General features: G+C 37.8%; 3 protein-coding genes across 3 annotated transcripts; 2 read left to right on the top strand and 1 right to left on the bottom strand.

The window, feature by feature from the left end:
- Positions 1–796: 796 nt before the first annotated feature.
- Positions 797–16,316, bottom strand: LOC134667369 (protein abnormal spindle). The gene is made up of 8 exons (XM_063524751.1): positions 16,064–16,316; positions 15,779–15,976; positions 10,602–10,799; positions 4,582–10,188; positions 3,611–3,806; positions 2,308–2,489; positions 1,701–1,820; positions 797–1,069 (listed from the first exon to the last, which is right to left on the bottom strand). The coding sequence occupies exons 1-8, from the start codon at positions 16,073–16,075 to the stop codon at positions 800–802; spliced, it is 6,783 nt and encodes a 2,260-aa protein (XP_063380821.1). The 5' UTR covers positions 16,076–16,316; the 3' UTR covers positions 797–799.
- A 325-nt stretch (positions 16,317–16,641) lies between these two features.
- LOC134667392 (large ribosomal subunit protein eL29) lies at positions 16,642–18,540 on the top strand. The gene is made up of 4 exons (XM_063524795.1): positions 16,642–16,664; positions 16,787–16,841; positions 17,010–17,074; positions 18,371–18,540. The coding sequence occupies exons 2-4, from the start codon at positions 16,805–16,807 to the stop codon at positions 18,488–18,490; spliced, it is 222 nt and encodes a 73-aa protein (XP_063380865.1). The 5' UTR covers positions 16,642–16,664; positions 16,787–16,804; the 3' UTR covers positions 18,491–18,540.
- A 403-nt stretch (positions 18,541–18,943) lies between these two features.
- Positions 18,944–19,985, top strand: LOC134667642 (gem-associated protein 6-like). The gene is made up of 2 exons (XM_063525064.1): positions 18,944–19,210; positions 19,344–19,985. The coding sequence occupies exons 1-2, from the start codon at positions 19,053–19,055 to the stop codon at positions 19,687–19,689; spliced, it is 504 nt and encodes a 167-aa protein (XP_063381134.1). The 5' UTR covers positions 18,944–19,052; the 3' UTR covers positions 19,690–19,985.
- The last annotated feature ends 274 nt before the right edge of the window (positions 19,986–20,259 follow it).

A 20,259-nucleotide genomic window follows, 5' to 3' on the forward strand; every position in this document is an offset into this window, starting at 1 on the left:
GTAGGTTCGTAGACATGTTTTATCAAAATCGGTTCATTCGTTTAATGGCGTTAGAGGTTTTAAAATGTTTTATTTGATGAAATAAGCAAAGTCGGAAGTGTAGGTATGATATTATAATTATAATAATATTATAGTTTAGCCAGGGACTGTCTCGTTTCAAACATACAGACAGAATCATACTCTTTGTCTATTGCTAGTACTAGCACACAAAAGAAAGAGATGAGTATACTTTTCGTTATTCTTAGTCACGGGCAAATTTGGTTTGCAAGACTATAGGGTGAATGAAAAAAAAACATCCTTATGCACAGTTTATTACAAAATTCATGTTATAATAATATATTAATAGCTAAACATTAACACAAAACAATATTAAAGCAATAAACCCAAGCACAAAGCCACAAACATAATCCATTAAACATAATCATTAAAAATAACAGTCCGTTTGTTGCGTCATACATAACCTCGTAAGGCCCACCATACAGTTTCCCTATTTTTAATTTGAACCTTGTTATATGGTAGATTAGGGTGACTTTAATTTGTTTTAGAACACAATGAAACAATAAATGCTACCTTATGTAGTTTTTGAAAGGTTTGAATTAGATTGAAATAGAGAGTACAGTCGCCATCAGATATATCTGAGCGGTCAAAGTGTTCGCAATATCTGAACAAGCACTCTAATGCCTTGACAATAGAGGCGTGTTCAGATATTTGTGAGCACCCTGGCCGCTTCGATATAACTGATGGCGACTGTACATTGGGCCTTACGAGGATTAAATGTCATAATTATTTCTAATACAGATTAAAGCTTATATGTACGGAAGAGGCAATGTATGGCTTGTTGAGTGTCGACGAAGTACCGGTGATGGTCAACCCTGGCGATGCCGTAGTCGGGCTCGAGCGCCGGCAGGATGGGGTGGTGGGAGAAGCTCGCGGAGGGGTTGAACTTCGCGGGCGTGATGGGTTTGTGCTTGGTGGCGTTGTTCGTCATTCGCTTCACACGGTCCACGTTGCGCTTGATGGACTCCATCATTTTGTGGTTCTCTGGTGTGTGCAGGTACTCTGTGAGGTCCTGGAAATTAAAATATTTTTTCAAGTCCAAAATATTTTATCATGTCATAATCGTCGGCTTAAGTCGCAAACCTCGGAACTCCTCCGGGGGAGTTTAAATATTGTTGTCCAAGGTAGCAATTACTAATTTCCTTGAAATGGAGTTACGAGGTTTGCGACTTAAGCCGACGCATTATAACTTTTTCTTTTCTTCTTCTTCTACCTAGCGTTATCCCGGCCTTTGCCAGGGTCCGCTTTCCTCCACTTTGCGCGATCCTGGGCGTCGTCTCGTGTGAGCCCGTTCACGCTCATATCTGCTTTCACGACATCGAGCCATCGCTTTTTTGGTCTGCCGCGGGGTCGGGGGCCGTCAAGGGCTAGGTTAAGGCATGTTTCCTACGTAGTCAGTTTTTCTTTTATATCTGATTTTAGCAATGTGTCGATTTAAACTTGTAATTACTTTGAACGCCACGCCTATCGTGCGCAGCGCGTCATCGTAAACCTGAAATGCGCGTTAGTTGACTTATTTGACGGTGAAAGATAAAAAGGTTGGCTTTCCTAATTCCTTATGCCATGGCACATAAAATGATACTTTTTCACAACACAGAATACTATGACACATTCTATTTACGTTTAAAGTAAGTATGTTTTACCTCTCTTACGCCATCGTATTTGGAGTACAGCCACAGGTAAGTGGACAGGATGAGGAACAACTGAACCTCGCTGGTGCTGAAGCGCCACATGTACTTCAGAAGAGGAGGTATGTGTTCACGCTGGAATAAAATAATCTCTTATTACAGATAAGTACGTTTTATGCCTCTAATAGAAAAGGTTCATTTTTAACCCTTTGAACGCTTTATGTCATAAACACAAACAACACTCCAAACGCCAAGGTCCCGGGCGCAAGGGAGCTAATGTAAACCTTACTCGAAAGTGTGAAGGTTACTTTGACAGCGCAGCGTCCGCCACATAACACCTGTACTTGTCCTTGGCGCTGTGGGCACGACTAGTAACGACACCTTTAGGTGTTCTTGGCGTTCAAAAGGCTAAACCGAATGTCAGGGCATCTGGTATATAAATGGTCACTTTAGCGATTTTTCAGACCTTGTAGTACAACTGGATGGTGTTTAGCAAAAATGTGTCAATCCACATTCATTGTGCAATAAAATGTCAAAGATAAGCGATTTTTTTTGCGTAATTAATGTGGGTTGACACATTATGGCTAAACACCATCCAACTGATGAATGAATGCAGTATTACCGCGTAGATCTTGGGCCCCGTGACGCGATACCGCGTGAGGTTGGCGAGCACGGAGGCGGCGGACTTGAGCACCTCCACGCTGGAGATGGAGCGGTTCATGACGGCCATGTAGTTGTACACGCTCCGTACCACCTTCGGGGCGGTCTCGTTGTACATCATCGGGAACACTTCAGTTAGGAGTTCTGTGGGAGGCAAAAACAGGTTTATAGAGTACTTGCAAAAGGTCTGTGAGTCACCTCTATGAGGAGCTGTCATAGCGCCTCATAGAGGCTCTGGTGACATTATTTTTATGGATCAGCATTGCCATCCAGCGGAGCAATGCGGCCAGCCTTCAGGGCACCTTACCGAGCGACTACGACTTAGGTCGAATTTTTTATTTATAAGTGTCTTTATTATGTTATTAACTTTCAAAATAGTTACAGATGTTGTGCATAATTACGAATGTGTCTTGCTATTTCAGTCAGTCTCGATACAAAAAGTACCGAGGTTGACTAAAGTAGCATGACAAATAAGAACGTTTCCGAGAAAATTTGAAGGAAAACCATTACGCACTACATCTGTGTTTATTCAAAATTAGTTTTTGCTGCAAGTGCCGATTTCGAATCCCGGGCAAGCAAAAATTTTAGCGAAGTGTAGCGCTTCCTAGTTTTACATGAATTGCAAAAAAAAACATGTGGTCTCATGTGGCACATACAGTTTTTCACCTCAGCAGTGAACACATATTAGAAGGAAAAGATACAATATGAAAGAAAAGACTTCCAATAATACTTCACAATTTACGCAAATTAAAAAAAAAACCTATACTCTTGTTTGAGTTGCAGAAGTGAAAAAGATTTCGTACTTAGGACAAAAATCGGCTGCAGAATGGCGGCTTGAATCAACAGTGCGATGCGCGCGGGACGCGGCGCATTAGCACCTCGCTCATCACGACCCACATATTATATAGTTCGTTTTTTTAGCATTAGAAAGAACTTTCAAGAAGGTAAGCAATCTTGACATGTCTTTTAATTGAACAACGCTTTTTTAAAATCAGTAACTATTACTAATGAAAACAGAAGAATAAAAATGCTCGTATTAGATTCATAATTGTTACATATTTGCCGTAACTTATGTTTAAACGTGTTTTTCAATTAAAAGACACATCAAGATTGTTTACCTTATTTCTAATGCTAAAACAACGAACTATAGTAACGTAGCTTTTACTACATAATACCCACACTGTTAACTGTATATAGGTGAACCTTATGCCTTTTGTAATAAGGTCCACCGATGTACCGTGTTGCTGTTTGTACAACGAACTGACCGAGAGACCGGAAGGCAATGATGACGGACTCCATGTCGGCGAAGTTGTTGAGCACCTCCATGGCCTGGTCGTAGCGCTCCTCCAGCGTGTCCTGAGTGGAGCGCAGCGCGCCCTCGCGCCAGCGCCGGCGCAGCGCCGCCACGCGCGGGTTGTGCAGCGCCGAGCGGGAGCGGACCAAGTGCCCGCGGAATACCGCCTGACACAAACAATATATTACCATCTATCTTATTGTTTTCGAGGGCCCTTGCCGGGCCGGGGATCTTTCGTCCCCCTCCCCCTCTACCCTCTAGACCCTCCCCCTCTAACCCCGCCCCCCTCTAGACCCTCTAGAGAAGATCCGTCAACTACTCAAGAGCTTTTCCCACCATATCCATGTGTCGGATGATGGAGCTCATGGGTAGCGTTTTAAAGTCCTTTGGTTCCAGATATCCTGCTCCAAAGTCCTTCATTCTTTGTCTGGCGAGGGCGTGACATTCACACATTGGGTATATTACCATGGTTGGCTAGAGTCACAGGCAAAAATAAAAGGGATGAGTATAGTTTCTTTAGGCTATTGCTACTGGCTATACTTTAAAAAAGATAGAAAAGTCCAGATTGAAATGGTCAATCTGCAAGAAGAGAAGCTAGCGACGCTCATGGTTTGGCAAAGATCTTTGAGTCTATGGCAGAGGGTTAGCGTGACGATAGATTTTAAAGGTTTATGAGTGCTTTTTATAAGTAGTATTTTGATTTGTGTTATTTCAACTATAAACACGATTTTACAAATTATAAACCGTGTCGCTTACTAAAGAAAAAATGAGTACGGCAACTTAAGCAATAGGCTTCCAGCCCTGGGCACTGCAGGCCTTGGTCACTTTTTCTGTCGTATAGGACATCTATTTCAGTTTACGCGCGCTAGTTTTGATCCACAATTACCATTCTATTATCAAAAACTTGAATTCGAATTTTAATCAAATAGTAATTGTGCTAACCTGGATTTTACATGCTGCCCAGTGCTGCCTCTGTTCCTGTCGAATCCTGAGCAAGTTTTCTTTCATCAAGGATACTTGTTTCCTAACCAAGTATCCCCTGATTACTGCTTGCAGCTTAGTGATAAAGATCCTCTTCTGGACAAATTCAGACTGCATCTGTCTTGTCAGAAGCTTTCCTCGCCACAGCCTTTGTATGTATGTTACATGTTTTCTATAGTTTAGATACCGAGATTGTACCAAGTACCGTCTAAAATTGCTTTGTATGCATATGGCCGCCGCTTCTCTACGTTGCTTGAGTATCCGTTGTAAATGGTCTAAATAACGCTTTCTTACAATAACTCGTTTAGCGAGAGCCTGTAACTTAATAATAATCGATCTGATGCGAAGATATTGCTCCCTCGTGTTTCTCGCATGTCTATAAGACTTGTAAAACCTTTGAATTGTCACAGCGGCGTTCTTCATTACCAACCATTTCTTGCGGGCAGAATACATTCGGAATGTCGATTGGATTTTGGTGGCACTCTGCCTAACTCTTAAAAATTCTTGCCTAACGCCTCGGGCAGCCAAGTTGGCTCTGAATCTCCTTTGGACTGTGATTACAACTTGTTTCAAACGCAAATACTGAGTTCGGACTTCTCTAGTTTCTCTAATGCTTCTGTAACGTCTTTGTAAAAGAATAGCCGCCGCTTTTTGTGTTTCGTATGTCAACCTTTGTTTTTTGCCTGCAATATAAGCTTTGAAGTATCTTTGAATGGTTACACAGGCGGACAAGGTTCTTCTAAATGTGGCTTTCTCTTGCAACATCAGGCAACGTGATCTATATCTCCTCTGTATACATACAGCAGCAGATTTTGTCTGTAAATAGCAGGTCCTGCAATTCCTCATGGCAAGCAATGCCTTGTATTTTTGTTGAATTAAAATAACTGCTTGTCTTAATCGTAAATATTGATTTCTTTGTCCTCTTCCCTCCAAACGCGCCTTATAGAACCTCTGAATACAAATGGTAGCTTTCAACATTGAAGCATATCTATGTTGCTCAGACTTCATTGCTACTTGTGCTCTATACCTTGTTTGTAAAACTTGTGCAGCGGATTTTAAATTCAAATATGCTGTGCGTTCTTTCCTCATGCTAATCAGAGCTCTATACTTCTGTTGTACGACGATTACTGATTTTTTAAGACTTTCATATTCACTTTGTACCTTTCTCATAGTCAAAAGGCTTCTATACAGTCTCTGTACACAGATTGCACTCTTTCTCAAGGCACAGTACTGTTGTCGTGTTGTAACAGTCAGTTTGTATCTTCTGTAGCAATCTTGAATCACAATAGCTGCTTCTCTTCTACGAAGATAGTCTTCTCTTTGCTTTTTAGTTTCTAAGTGGCCTCTGTAAAATCTTTGAATGGTAACAGTTGAAGCCTTTAGCTTTATGAATTGTTCCCTTACAGTTTTCATTTCTACGTAAGATCTATAATAGTTCTGAATGCGAACAGTGGCAGTCTTTATTCTAAGATATTCTATTCTCTGCTTTTTGCCCAAAACATACGCTCGGTAAATTCTCTGAATAGTTAGGCAAGCCTGTTTCGACTGCTGATACTGCTGTTGTATTTCTTTGCCCTTTCTGCAATTTCTAAACCAATTTTGTAATTTAATCGCAGCCATCTTCTCCTTCTGGAATTGGTTCCGCTGTTGTCTTCCAACAACTAGAGCTCTGTAACGATTCTGGATTATTATACTGGCTACTTTCAGTTTTAAGAATTTTGATTTATCTTTTTTCATTTGCAATCTTGCTCTGTATTTTCGCTGGATTGAGACAGTTGCCGCGTGAAGCTTTTGATAGCATGCTTTGCATTTTCTCATCTCCAGCAAGGCTCGGTAATGCCTCTGTATGCATATCGCAGAAGTCTTTAATTTCATGAAGGCAGCCTTCTCCTCTCTCATCAAAAGAAGACTCCTATAACGTCTTTGTAATACTATAGTGGCAGACTTCATCTTCAAATAAGCATTTCTTTCGGCTTTTCCCAGTACATACGCTCGGAAATGCCTCTGTATCGTAATTGTTGACTGACGCTGAGTTATGTAAACCTGTCTTATTTCCTTCATAATTAGATAAGACCTGAAGCGTTGCTGTATAAGACATGCAGCCTTTTTGATATTCGCAAATTGAGATTTTTCTTTTTTCATTAGCTGGTGTGCTCTGATTCTTCTTTGTAGAGTTACTAATAAAGACATCTGTCTTTTAAACTCTCGGCGATCTAATCGACCTCTGCACATAGCTTGGGCTTTTATTGCGGCATTCTTCAGTCGTAAATATTGATCACGCTCTTGCCTCATTTGTGTCATCGCTTTATAGTATTTCTCGGTAGTTTGAACAGCGAACTTCAGCTTCTTATAGATCCTTTGCTGTCTTATCATTCTATACTGTTTTTGTATAACTATAGCACAATACTTTTGCACGGCCAGTTTCTTCATCTCCTCTTTCATCAGCAATTTACTTCTATATCTATGTTGGATGAGTATAACTGCTTTTCTCGTCTGCAAGTATTGTTTTCGAGCAAGATAGCGACGCACCAAGCTCTGTATGAGGATGATGTTCTTTAAAGTCTTCTGATACTTAGTGACGCATAACCAGCGTCTAAATTTGCGTTGGATTTCAATGGCAGATTTCGTTCTCAACTCCTCCCTTTCCGATCTTAATTTCTGAAGGATCTCTTTAGCTTCATTCATCATTTTGATGCCTCTGTACCACTCTTCGATCCTCAACACGCTAGTCTTGAGTTTGAGCAGGCGAGTGCGGCACAGCCAACGCCGGCAGTATTTCTGGATGATGACTGTGGAAGTCGTGTATAGTTGCATTTGTTTTTCGACAAGACGGTTGTACTGGATCCGTTGCCACCAGCACTGGATGGTGCGCGCCGCGTTGTCCAGCCGCTGCCGCTCGCGTTCCTCCGCCATCCTCTTCTCCACGATAACCTTGTACTTCTTCTTCCACCAGGTTTGGATCACGTTTGCGGCGGACTCAAACAGCGGGGCTCGGAACACGTGTATCAGCTGCCAGAGGAGCGACATTGTTTTCTCCCTGTGACCGTCGGCGATGTCAGTTGCGGTGATCTCACCGACAATCACGAAATTCGCGTCTTTGAGTGCGTTTAATGCCACCTGGACGTTGTGTATTTTCTGCAGTCTGGAAATTGGGGGCGTTCTCAGTTGGTTCAACAGGCCATTCTTCATCAGGATTATTTCCATGACCTTGGTCAAGCGCACGCCGTCTCTGATGTCGACCGCTATGTTGTGGACGGCGTATAAGTATTCGTCCAGATACGTTTGCTTGTGACACACCACGTAGCCGAGCGGTCGAAGGTGCCTCGTTATGTCGCCGATGCCGGCGATCATATCGCGCGTGAATCTTATTACGATCTCTCTGCTCTCTTTGCAAATAGCGTTGCGGCGGAACAGGCAAGGGTCGTGAGATATCAGCTTCCTCTGCTTGGCTTGGTCCAAGAAATAAACCAGCATGAGGAACTTCTTTAGCGTGAATTTCTTGATGGCTTCCATGTAAGCTGGTAGCAGCTTATTCGGCGCCGAAGCTTTTGAATGCTTATTTTTGAGGAATGGATTCTTGAACATCCTTTGAATGATGAAAGTCGTCAGACCATCAATGTCACTGTTGGATTTCAGAGGCAAGACCAGGCAATAGAGAGCTTCGAGCCCAATACGAAGCCACAGAGGATTGTAGCACAATAGCAGCTCCATTATAGTTTTCTGTAAGCCCACATCTAGATGAAGATTGCGGTCAGCCCTGATCACTATAAGCTTTTTCTCGATTTGCGCGGTTAGTTTCTGGAAGACTTGACATATTTCAGGGCTTAATAGTAAAGCTTTTGCAGCTCTTCTAAGGCTATCCAATCTGTGGCTATTGTGGTAAGCGCTCGAGACTTGTTCTTTTGTTGGTGCGAGCGGCACTTCCTTGTTCCTATTCTCGATCCACGCTTTGCCTACATCGATCTTCTGCTCGACGTTGCAGTCGAGATCGGCGGGAGGAGTTAAGATGTAATTCAGCCACCGTTTGAACTCTGTCTCGAACTTGGACACCGCTTCCTCATCGTAGAAATAAGTTGACGATAAGAAGGGGTCCACTGTAAGTGACTGAGAATATACATTCCCAATGAGATTCTGTGATATATTTTGATTAATACTTTTGTCAAAAGTTGTGTTAGCGGGTTTGCTTAAAGAAGGGCGAGAGACCGACGGCCGACCGGTTTTAGTTCTTCTCTCTGGTTGCGAAACTGGCACTTTCCAAAGCGTCGGGTCAGCTCTCACGTCTTTCTTGGACCAACAACTTTGTCTCGCTGAGGATACAGAGTCTCTATCGCGAGTGGCATTGAATGTTCTGTTCACTGTAAACGTGGTCATTTGTTTATCGGTTTTATCAAGAATTTGGGTGTCGGAGTAATGATTTTGACTCTCTTCAGGAATTGATTGAAGAGGAGGAGTGATCGAGCGAGGCGGCGATTGCGTTTTGGTATAAGCTCTAGCTTCACTTCTCCACACATTAGTTTCGAACTTTCTAGGCTCATTTCTCCATACGTTAGTTTCGAACTTTTGTGGGTAGCTCGGGTTTTTATCCCATTCTCTTCGTTGGTTATACTCTCTGAAGAGTGACTGTCTACATTTAGTCGGGTTTTGGTCCTTCATATAGAACACAGGATAATCTAGCGCCGCGTTGGGAGATTCTTTAGTGAACGTGTCGGAGCTCAGTTTATCAAAGTCCTCGATAATGTCGTGGGTATCGTTGTTAATTTTAGGGAGTAACTTCCTCTCAGTGGAAAATCGTTGAGGGCAGAACGAGAGATCACTGATTCTAGAAAACTCTGTGTTGATAGAAAAGTTTGGGCTGTGCAGTTCTTTAGGCGATGAAGTGTTCGGGATTTTTTTATCTATGGCAGTGGCGGTTTCCAAATAATGGTTCGGGCGCTGATGTTGGTTAGCAGTCAACCATTTATTGGTTGGTTGAGACGACGTTACGAACATTATAGAATGAGGTCCTGCGTTTTCATCGTTCTCTTTATTGTCTAAGCTGTCTTCCTCGCAATCAGAGTTCATGCTGAGTATAATTTTAGGCCCTTGCTCCAATCTTTCACTCTTTGTAAGTGTCTTTAGAGGTGTGAAAGAAAGTTTGTCGAAAATATCGCCGCCGGGGCTCAACTGTCTGTTCACGGGTTTCAGTACATTGCTCGGCACTGGCGCTTCTTTCGTAACGTTCATGTAACCGGACGCGTTATAGGTTTGCTGCATCATTTCCTTTTTCATGGTTGAAAATATTTCTGAAGTATTGAAATGGATATCGACACTGTTGAATGAATCAAATGGGCATCGGCCGAGTTGCGAATCCGCAGTGTACTCATGAATTCCCGATATGTTTTCTTTATTGTATGTTTTAAGTTTTTTGTACTGACTTGGCTGGACCACTTGCGCGGCTCTTTTCACAGCGTGGACAATGGCCTCAGGTTTCCTTTTCTGGATAGCTATTGGGGATCTCTTTAATGGCTTTTTCTCCTTTTTCCCAGGAGATACTCTGAAACTCTTTGACTTGTTTTTGCCTTTGATATTCTGAAACCAAATAAAATTCCGTGATTTATTTAAAAAAAAATATTTTGATTAGGCAACTTTTAATATTAGGTGTAAGTAGGTATATTTTGACACACGATCGACCGTATAATATTTATGCAATTATTCACCTACAGTTTAAATTGGACTAAGCAAAAATTATGTTGTGATTAAGTAAAATACATACAGGGTGGTCCAAACCTTGACGTTCAATAATTTTTTTTAGATTCCTCACGTCGTGGGCTATCAGAATATACGTACCCCATGTATGTTAGCCGATTTTTCGTAGTTTTCGAGTTATGATTTTTTTTTAATTTTAGTTTTTTTTAAACTAACATGGTCAGGCAGTAGCATGTCTAATCTACAATCTATCTAATCTCCGGTGGAATCGCAACATAATTTTAAAATTTCCTTACCATGGCAGATTTCAAGACCACAATAACTTCATATCGGCCCCTCTTCTCGTTGGTGAAGTGGATGGTCTCGCGCAGCGCCGTGGGCTGCGTAGGGCTCCATGACATGGTCAGGCAGTAGCAGGTCTCTGGCTCCAGTTCCAGCCAGTCTCCGGGCAGGTGGATCTGCAGCCCTTGCGGCAGGCTGCGAGCGAGGGTTACCTTGAACAAAAAGCGTTGATATCAAATGTTATATCTATTGCTTGTATTTAAATTGTAAATGCATCTTGACGTGTAAAAAGTGCCCTATTGGCCAAAAATACACAAATAAGTTCTTTACCTACAGATGACAGGAAAACCTATTAGAAATGTGCAGTCAAGCGTGAGTCGGACTTATGTAAGGAATTCCAGAAACGCGAGTCCGATTTGCACTTGGCTGGTTTTTTTTTTATAGCCTGGATAGGACTAGCGAAAGGGGCAAGATATAATGGCGACGGTTTCATAGCGCTACCTCCAGTTTTTCAAGAAACAATATGTGACGTTCCACGGGAAAAGGTACCTTATGAGGGTTTCTAGTTTCGGAGTTATGAAATGTTTTGTAAAGAGGTGAAAAAATGCTCAATTTTTTTTTATTGTGTGATCTCAAACCTTAATGCGCAACGTTTGTTTACCTGTTTTTATTTTTGTTATAAGTTCGTTATAAGCCTAGTAATGTCGTCTCAAAGTTTAGTAAAAAGGTACCTTATGGAAAAAAGGTTGAAAATTCCCAAAAAAACTAGTCAATACGGGAAAAGAAGTTTGGTACAGAACTGTATTAGCATTCTGCAAAACTAATTTGATAATTTCAGTTCTGGTTGGGGCGCCTAGCAAATATTATAACCGTACATCGACCGACATTACAAATCCAAGTAGCCTGCTATTATACCAAAGTTACTCTCGTCAAGTCCTTCTTAACTAGAATAATCTTCATTTGGTTTGGTCGCATGCAATAAATCAGCCATTGGTTTGCTGAAAAATGCCAATACCCGACGCATTACCTTATGGAATATCTGAGGTCATTGAACCTCAATGCCGCTTGTCTTCAATGGCAACCAAAATATATTATTGATAAGAAATAGACGATTTATACCATCTTTAGAGTCTGTGCGGAAAGAGAAGAGTCGTAGAATGTATGGGACTCAATACATTCCACGACTCTTCTCTTTCCGCACAGACTATACCCCAAAATATTATTAGTTTATCCTAACTGTTCCATCATCATCATGCCTCATCATGTAACTTAACCACAAGGTACCTTTTCATTACATACAAATTATTGGTCTTTTTTAAGATTATTATGACAAAGAACTAATTAAATTTGTGGCAGTTTAATGTAAATTAATAGTTTCTATTCATAAAAGATAAACTTCAATGTGATTGATGTTTTGTAGTGATGTATTATTAGATTTATTTCCATAAGGTACCTTTTCGTAAATGTATGGAGCAAATACTGTTATCGTTATGTAAGTTTAAAGTGGCATAAGGGGTTAAATATAGTATTTAGTTGGGGTTTTAGGATTTATTTCATTTGAATGACAGAATTTCTTTCATATGTGCTCAGAAAAATTGATTGTGTGTCACATTAAAAGTAAAAATATTCAATTTTCTGATTTTATATGAAATAGTCAGAAAATACATTTTCACCTCTAAATCGGTGTTGTTTTTTGCTTAAACTGTCTCTCAGTGTCGTTTTTTAATAGATAAAATTTAAATCTTGAGAGCTCATTGCAATCAATCGTGAAAATGAAATAAAACTTTATTTTCAAGAGATTGGTTAGTATACACATAAATCAGTCGATATCAAAGGTTTCTATTTGCATTACAGAACAAGTCGCAACATTTTCTTAATCTCAGATATATAAGGTATTATTATTTGTAGTCAACTATGTAACTTACTTCAGGAACATAGTTTTTATAGCGGCTAAACTTAAAACTTCTCTATCGTAAAGTTGCTCATTTCACAACATTATTTTCAAAAAATCATATCTCTGTAACTACGCAACTTAGGAGGTTGATCTTTTGTGTTATCGATAGCTTATTTATTGTAGATTACTGGGGTATGCATAACTCCATACCCGCCATAAGGTACCTTTGACCGTGGGACGTCACATATGCTTTACTACTAGGCTTAATGAAGGAAATAACATTAGTTACTTAGTTGTATCTTTTATAACCAACTTCAGAAAAGAAGGAGGATCACAATACGTAGGAGGAATCTTTTTTGATTTAGCTCGAAAATTCGTAATTTGTTTGATTTGTTTTAATACTAAATATGGTTAATCTATTCAGTCCCTGTGAGCTATACCCACTTGAAAAATTGAATAATGTAAACATTTAATCCCGCTAGAAGGATAATACTAGTGGCAAAAAAATACAAGCAATATTATTGCTTTATTTATTATAGGTATTTCCCTTTCAGCCAGTAGTTAATTTTCTGTAAGTTTTGTAATATATTCCCTACGGCCATGAGGAAATGTATGTATGGTGACAAATTACTTTATCAAACTCATATCAGTTATCTCACGCAAAAATCACTCTCATTTTAATTACAATAAAGTTCAATTTTACTTGAAATAATGTCACATATGAGTATGACGGAGTAGAGTTGTATATGTAGAATAAACTGAATCACTGTGTATTCATTTTAAAATGACGTAAATGCATTGGGTATAAAGCAGAGGGTTATTGTCCTCTGCCTCATATTCCATTTTCTCATTAGTGAGAAGAGGTAAGTTTCCCTATTTTATAATAAATACTACAATTAGTACTTTTAATAATTAAGTATCTATTGAACTTCATTTTGTTTAAATATGTATTTGCCATTAATGTTTTTTATTAGTTTAATATTTAGAATCCTGTTGTAAGTAAATAAACTAAACTTTGTTAATAAAGGATTCTAATGAGATTTATTAGGATGTTTTTCAAATGATTGTATGCATGTAAATACGTATATTCTTTTCATTAGTGTAATGAGTTCATAGAGTCGGGGTCATTCAATTTTGTCAATGAACATAAAATACATGCCTAATTGCCATTAGGATTTTAATCATTCATTGATACCAAAAGAATGTCTACAAGATGATAAACAGGCACTATGATTCGGATTGTTCTAGGGGTGTCACATGAGCATTACCTTAGTAAAGTTAAATTTGTTGAGTACTAGTTTACCCTATTCTGTTGATGTTTATATTTTTATGGATGTTATTGTACCTTATAACAGTAGTTTTTTCCTGAAGCATATAAGGAAAAATATTCGTTTTATTCCCTCCCTGAGTAATGAAGTAAAAATATTCGTTTAATTCCCTTTGTGACTATTGTTTACTTTGAATTTATTATACATTATCCACTTTATGTAACATAAACATAATTTTAACTAATGCTTTCTGTTATTATTTACTATGCTTGGTAAAATCAGGCTTTCCATAATTTCATACATTTTAATTGCAGATATTCACAATGGCACTCTAATAGTACTAAGATAAGATAAGATAAGACTAGTACTATGTACTAACAATTTACTGATGAGCTCAGTGGTTTACCTAGCAATCAGAATCAATTTTAAATTGTCAGTGACACATGAGATAGTTTAGAAACTTTCCTTGTCTAGATTGACCTTTGCCTATTTTCTTGAATTACTTCTAAACTATTCTATTTACTCTAAAATTATAAAAGAAATACATTTGAGATTCTAACAATGAGCTCTTTCATTTGATTTTTTTTAAAGTAGTTACACAGTTTGGTCGACACAGTGACTGCTTATTTTGTGAAGAGATTGGTGTTGTAGCCGAAAGGGCCACGTCACCACCATGGACGAAAGGGAAAGGAAATTTACAGAAATAAGGATAGAGAAAAGCGAAGAATAGAGAAGAGAAGTTAACTCGTAGCAAAACAATAATGCTATTACTTTCATTTCATATGTAACATGATATAGTTTGAACAACATTATTTATTAATTTTCTTATTTACCCTCCAAAATTGGCCACATGTTTAAAATCTTTTGTTTACGTTACATGTCCGTCTTTGGGTCACAAATTTACATATGTGGACCAAATTTCAACTTAAGTGGTCCAGTCGTTTCGGAGAAAAGCCTACAGACAGAAGCACGAGTGATCCTATAAGGGTTCCGTTTTTTTTTCCTTTTGAGGTACGGAACCCTAAAAATATTAATCATTTAATTTATCAATATAAGAACTCCCTTATAAATAGTAATTAAATATTGCCACCCAGAATCCAATGACTAGATAGAAGCCTAGTTTTCATGATACTTGAATTGCTCTGTTTATTGATCAAAGGAATGATAAGGTAAGGGAATGAGTAAGGTGTACAAATTTACTTATAACTAGTCAAATTATTTTTAAACTTTTTTATGCAATAACTTCTTAAAACATGTCGCCAATAGCGACTAACAATTCACGTGAGTGTAACTGTTGTGATCTAAATATTTAAAAACGTTCCACAAAACTTCTATTCTTACATGTTTTTTTTGTTATAAGCAGTACTGTGTTACACACGGGGCCCGTGCCCAGGGCCCCCATCCTCAGAGGGGCCAAAGGACAGAGAGTAACAGTATTTTTGATTTCTCATAATAAATAGAAGATCATAATTAAAAAAAAAAAATTACCTGACATAAATTGGAATTATTGTTTTTATTTAATTTTATTTTATTTTATTTTGATTTTTGTATTGATTTTTGACATTTTATTTATGGAACTTGACATTATATTACCTAGGTAAGCCCTAGTATTATATACCAAATAGTTTTAGATTTTAGTTAAGGTTTACAACATTTTAATTTTGATTTCTATTTTATTTTTGACATTACTGATTCATAATTTACTATTCTTTTTTTTTATTTTTTAAATTTTGTTTGTATACACTTGACGATCTTTTTGTGAATTTCTGCTATTTTTAAGGAATACATGTAAATTTTCAATCAGAAATAAATACTATCTATCTATCTATCTAATAGAAAAATGTTAGTTTAATTCGCTTTCTTTACTTTCCAAAAGGCCCCCAAATTCTTATGTGCCCATGGGCCCCAGCATAGTTTAAAACGGCCCTGGTTATAAGTGGATGTCTCCATTGATCTAATTAAATTATTACTTACATGCAAACAAAACTAGCATTAAAAAGTTAATTAATATAAATCGTGTTCACAATACCTGTTGGGCATGTTTCATGGGGTTTAACACTTCCAAATTCCGCTCACATGATGTCCCAATGAGAACATTATCAAACACAACTTGTGGGGGCCTAGAAAACGGAGCCAAAATCAATCTTGGGCATTCCTCATCAGGAGTTTCCTTCCGAATATTTTCAGTACGCCGCGACCTCCTAACATGTTCTGGCGTGTTATCGATCTAAAAGAACACCAATTCAACATTAATTAAGTACATAAAACGTTTATTTAAAATGAGATCACTACGAACAAATATTTTAACGCTTACTTCAAAATACATGTTGACAACGAAGGCTTACGAATACTAATTTAATAACTTATATTCCAATGCTATAATATAAACTACACATTTTAAACACTAATAATATCTAAATAGCAACAAAAGTTATTAAATTTGAGAAACAATGAATTCGTAACGTCCGTTCTTCAGTTTTATATATTTTGAATTTTAACTGTCAAGAGTGTCAAGTCAGAGTCAGTCAGTATAAAACTTTTTTTTCATATGGTAACACGAAGTGTACTACGCACTGAGAGGTTGTGCCAGGGCTATAACCGGGAAAATTGAAGTTCGCAAATTGCGGGCATTTTTCTCTGTCACTCTTATTACGCCTTCATTGGAGTAAAAGAGAAAGATCCCCGCAATTTGCGAATTTCGGTTTTTGCGGTAGCCGCTCAGATGTTATAGCCATAACACACTACCGCACCATTTATGTGGAGCAAGAATAATCACAGTGCGTTTGTTTGACTATCGAGTTGGCAAAAATACTTGCATCATGAAATAAAACACACACTTGATGTCTCTGCCTTTCGTTTCTTGACATTGACAGAACATTGACATATTCTTTCAATAACTACTTCTCCGGTTGTAGGTCTGTATTCGTGTTATTTCCAATAATATCGAATTAATCGTGAAGTGTACTTAGTGTTTGCACTGTAAATATTTTACAGGCACCCAGTGGTATTGTGTTTATCCAAGTATTTCTTGTTACAGTTCCGTGAATACTGAAAAATGGCGAAGTCCAAGAACCACACAAATCATAACCAAAGTAAGTAAACAACACGGTTCTCTTTATAGAATAAGCACAATATAATAAGAACTCTAGTTTTAATTGTTTGTATTTGTAAGGATCTGGCTAATTGTTGCAGTTGATATGGTTTTTTTTTTCATATCTAAAATTGATAATAATTCGAAGTTTGTTTTTCCCTCCTTTCAGACCGCAAGGCCCACAGGAATGGGATTAAGAAGCCTAAGAAGTTCAGGCACGAATCTACCCTTGGAGTAAGTAACAAAAATCGTAATTTTCTATTGCCACTAACAATTCATCAGCAAAAGTAATACAAGACTATTATTATTTGCCACTAGACAAAAGCTACACATAATTCATTTCTAATTTATTTAACTTGCAATTTATTTGTAGCCATTGGAACTCTGTGATAATTTGATAAACTGATAAAACAATGTAACCTAATTGTGTTTGGGGTTGTTAGAATTGTTTTGATGAGTAGTCTGCAAGCAGGGATATTTGTTTATGAATTATGAATGGTTTATTTGTATTAAGATGAATGGTTTATTTGTATTAAGGTATCACAAAATGAACTTTATTGAACTTATGTTACACTTAAGCCTAATATAATTGTGTATAAAATCCATCTACAGATTAGAAATCATCATCTTCCTCGCGTTATCTCGGCATTTTGCCACGGCTTATGGGAGCCTAGGGTCCGCTTGACAACTAATCCCAAGAATTGGCGTATTCACTAGTTTTTACGAAAGCGACTGCCATCTGACCTTCCAACCCAGAGGGGAAACTAGGCCTTGTTGGGATTAGTTTGGTTTCCTCACAATGTTTTCCTTCACCGAAAAGCGACTGGTAAATATCAAATGATATTTCATACATAAGTTACTCATCATTGGTAAGAGCCGGGTTTCGAACCCGCAATCTCCAGATTGAAAGTCGCATGCTCTTTCCGCTAGGCCACCGGCGCTTCATTGTAATTTTACAGATTGTAAATTTACAGATATCTATTATTTCTAAATAGAATAAAATTGTTTTCCTTATTTATGGTTTATTATTGATAAATCTGTTTGTTTAATGGCATCATTTTACGGTTGGTTTCTACAGAACAACAACCACACAAACAAGAAATGTTTAAATGTTATGGGATATTTTTTAACAAACTTGTTAATTAATTTTTTACTCCACTAATGTAACACTCAATTGTGTTTTTAGGTAACTATTTCGTATTATTAGATTGACCAGTTAGAAATAAAATAATTAACAAAAAACGAAAAAATTCAGTTTTCGTTTCCATTCCCATCCAAAAAATACCCAGTATCCGATCCATGCTTTAAACATAAATCGTTTTTTTTAATATCCTCCCAAATTTCCGCCAAACATACCCACTAAGAGCCTCTATGCATTGCAAAGGCTAAATTGAATGTGATTTTTAGTCATCTTAAAGACTTATCTGTACTACTTTTAAGTAACAAAACCTTAAATTCAATTTCAATTGGTTGATACAATGTTAGCAATACCTAGATACGCTGAACTACAATGAAATTATTCTCTTACAGATGGACCCTAAATTCCTGAGGAACCAGAGGTTCTGCCTGAAGGGCAACCTGAAGCCCGCCAAGCAGATCGCGAGGGCGGCCGAGAAGAAGGCCACGAGGGAAGCCAAGGCCAAGAAATGAACATCTAGCTTATAAGATAATAAACACCTAAAAAAGTAGTTCTATTCTTTCATTTCTCGCACTGGATCGTATAATTATTATGGGACTATCTTTACCCCTAAATAAAGGGTAAATGATATCCTTTGTTATAGTGTAGAAGTACCTATCTCATATGCGGAACCACCTTATGGTGGTTGCTAATGCAACCTACAAATATTCTTACATCTCATAGGGTAAGCGAATCTGATGCAACCAAAAAACCACGAAGTGGGTGTTACAGTGTACAGATTACCGGACCGGGATCTTGGTGTAAGCTGCTCGCCGTATGTGCGTTAAGGACAGCTATAAGCTAGAGTGAGAATAAGAGGTATTTTGACCGCACCAAGGTCTATCCGGTGTGGTAGTCTGTTATGGCTTTTATTATTCTAACTTTGTAAACTATCCTTGGTCCAGTAAAAAAAACTTGACAGTGACATTGACAATTCAAAAGTCAAAACATTGAGTCGCCGTTGCCGGCTAACGCTTTATTTTACCAAATAATAAGCAAAAATAACTCTATTGATTTAAAAGGTGGCAAATAAAAATGGATGAAGATCAGCAGGCTTTAGTAAGAAATTTCGATTCAGTTAAAGATGTTCCAGAAATCCTACTTTCATACGTCAATAAGTTTGTGAAAATCCAGGTTATAAAAAACAGGTGTTTTACGGGCTTTCTACATTCTATTGACCCTATTAGTCTCAGGTAATTATAACGCAGATATTCTTATGAGACCTACATTAGTATAATTGCATGTAGTTGAAATTTGGCACCAGTATTAAGAGATCTTAGTGAATAATACTACCACCGTATACACCATAAAAATTGTTATTTCCAGTGTTATTATCTCAGTACCACATGAAGGAAGTTACCGAACCACTGTTATACCTGGGCATGCAGTACAAGATATACAAGAGGAAACCCCAAGTGATGATATCAAGCCACCTACTCGGAAACCCGTAACAGAGCCAACCGAATCTGACAAAAGCCAGCGTAAAGCTCAGCTGATAGCCTGGTTTAAAAAGAATTTGTTGCCTTTAACGGAAAATGGAGATGATTTAATAATAGGGAATGTTAGTGTGCTTCCGCCATACAGTGTAAAAGACATTTGTGCTGAAAATCTGGTGGTTTCTATGCAGATTAGAAAACTAATGGAATCAATGCCTCCTAACTTTCAAGTTTAACATATTAGGTATTTTGTATAGGTATAATTGTTTTGTATATAGATAATAATGATATTTTGAAGTGAGTTTTGATCCGAATAGGTAGAGTTTAATTGCCTACACTTAATAAAACAGAGACAAGAATATTTAATTTGGTCCAGGACTTAACTCCTGGGAACTTACTAAGTAAATTATAATAAATGAAGTAAAAATAATACATTCCTTGTTTTTGTCCAACTTAATCACTAGGTCCAAAAATAAACAACTAATATAAAATAGTTTCTTTTTAATGTCATTTTTTAAACAAATTAATTTAATACAATTGTGATGTCCCACAGGTAAAGGTACCTTATGGCGGTTGGCGCTTACGTTATTATTAACGCCGCTCCAATATTATTGCGGCGCTATGGGACGTAAGCGCCAGCCGCCATAAGGTACCTTTTGCCGAGGAACGTCACATATGATCTTGAACCAAACTATATAAATTATATTATATATACAATAATTTGAAAACATTTTCATATGTAATATTTTGCATGTATTTTATTTTATTGACATGTACATTGATTTGAAAATGAAAATTAGCAAGTA

The sequence above is a fragment of the Cydia fagiglandana genome, chromosome 9 (assembly GCF_963556715.1).
Source record: "Cydia fagiglandana chromosome 9, ilCydFagi1.1, whole genome shotgun sequence".
Lineage (NCBI taxonomy): Eukaryota > Metazoa > Arthropoda > Insecta > Lepidoptera > Tortricidae > Cydia > Cydia fagiglandana.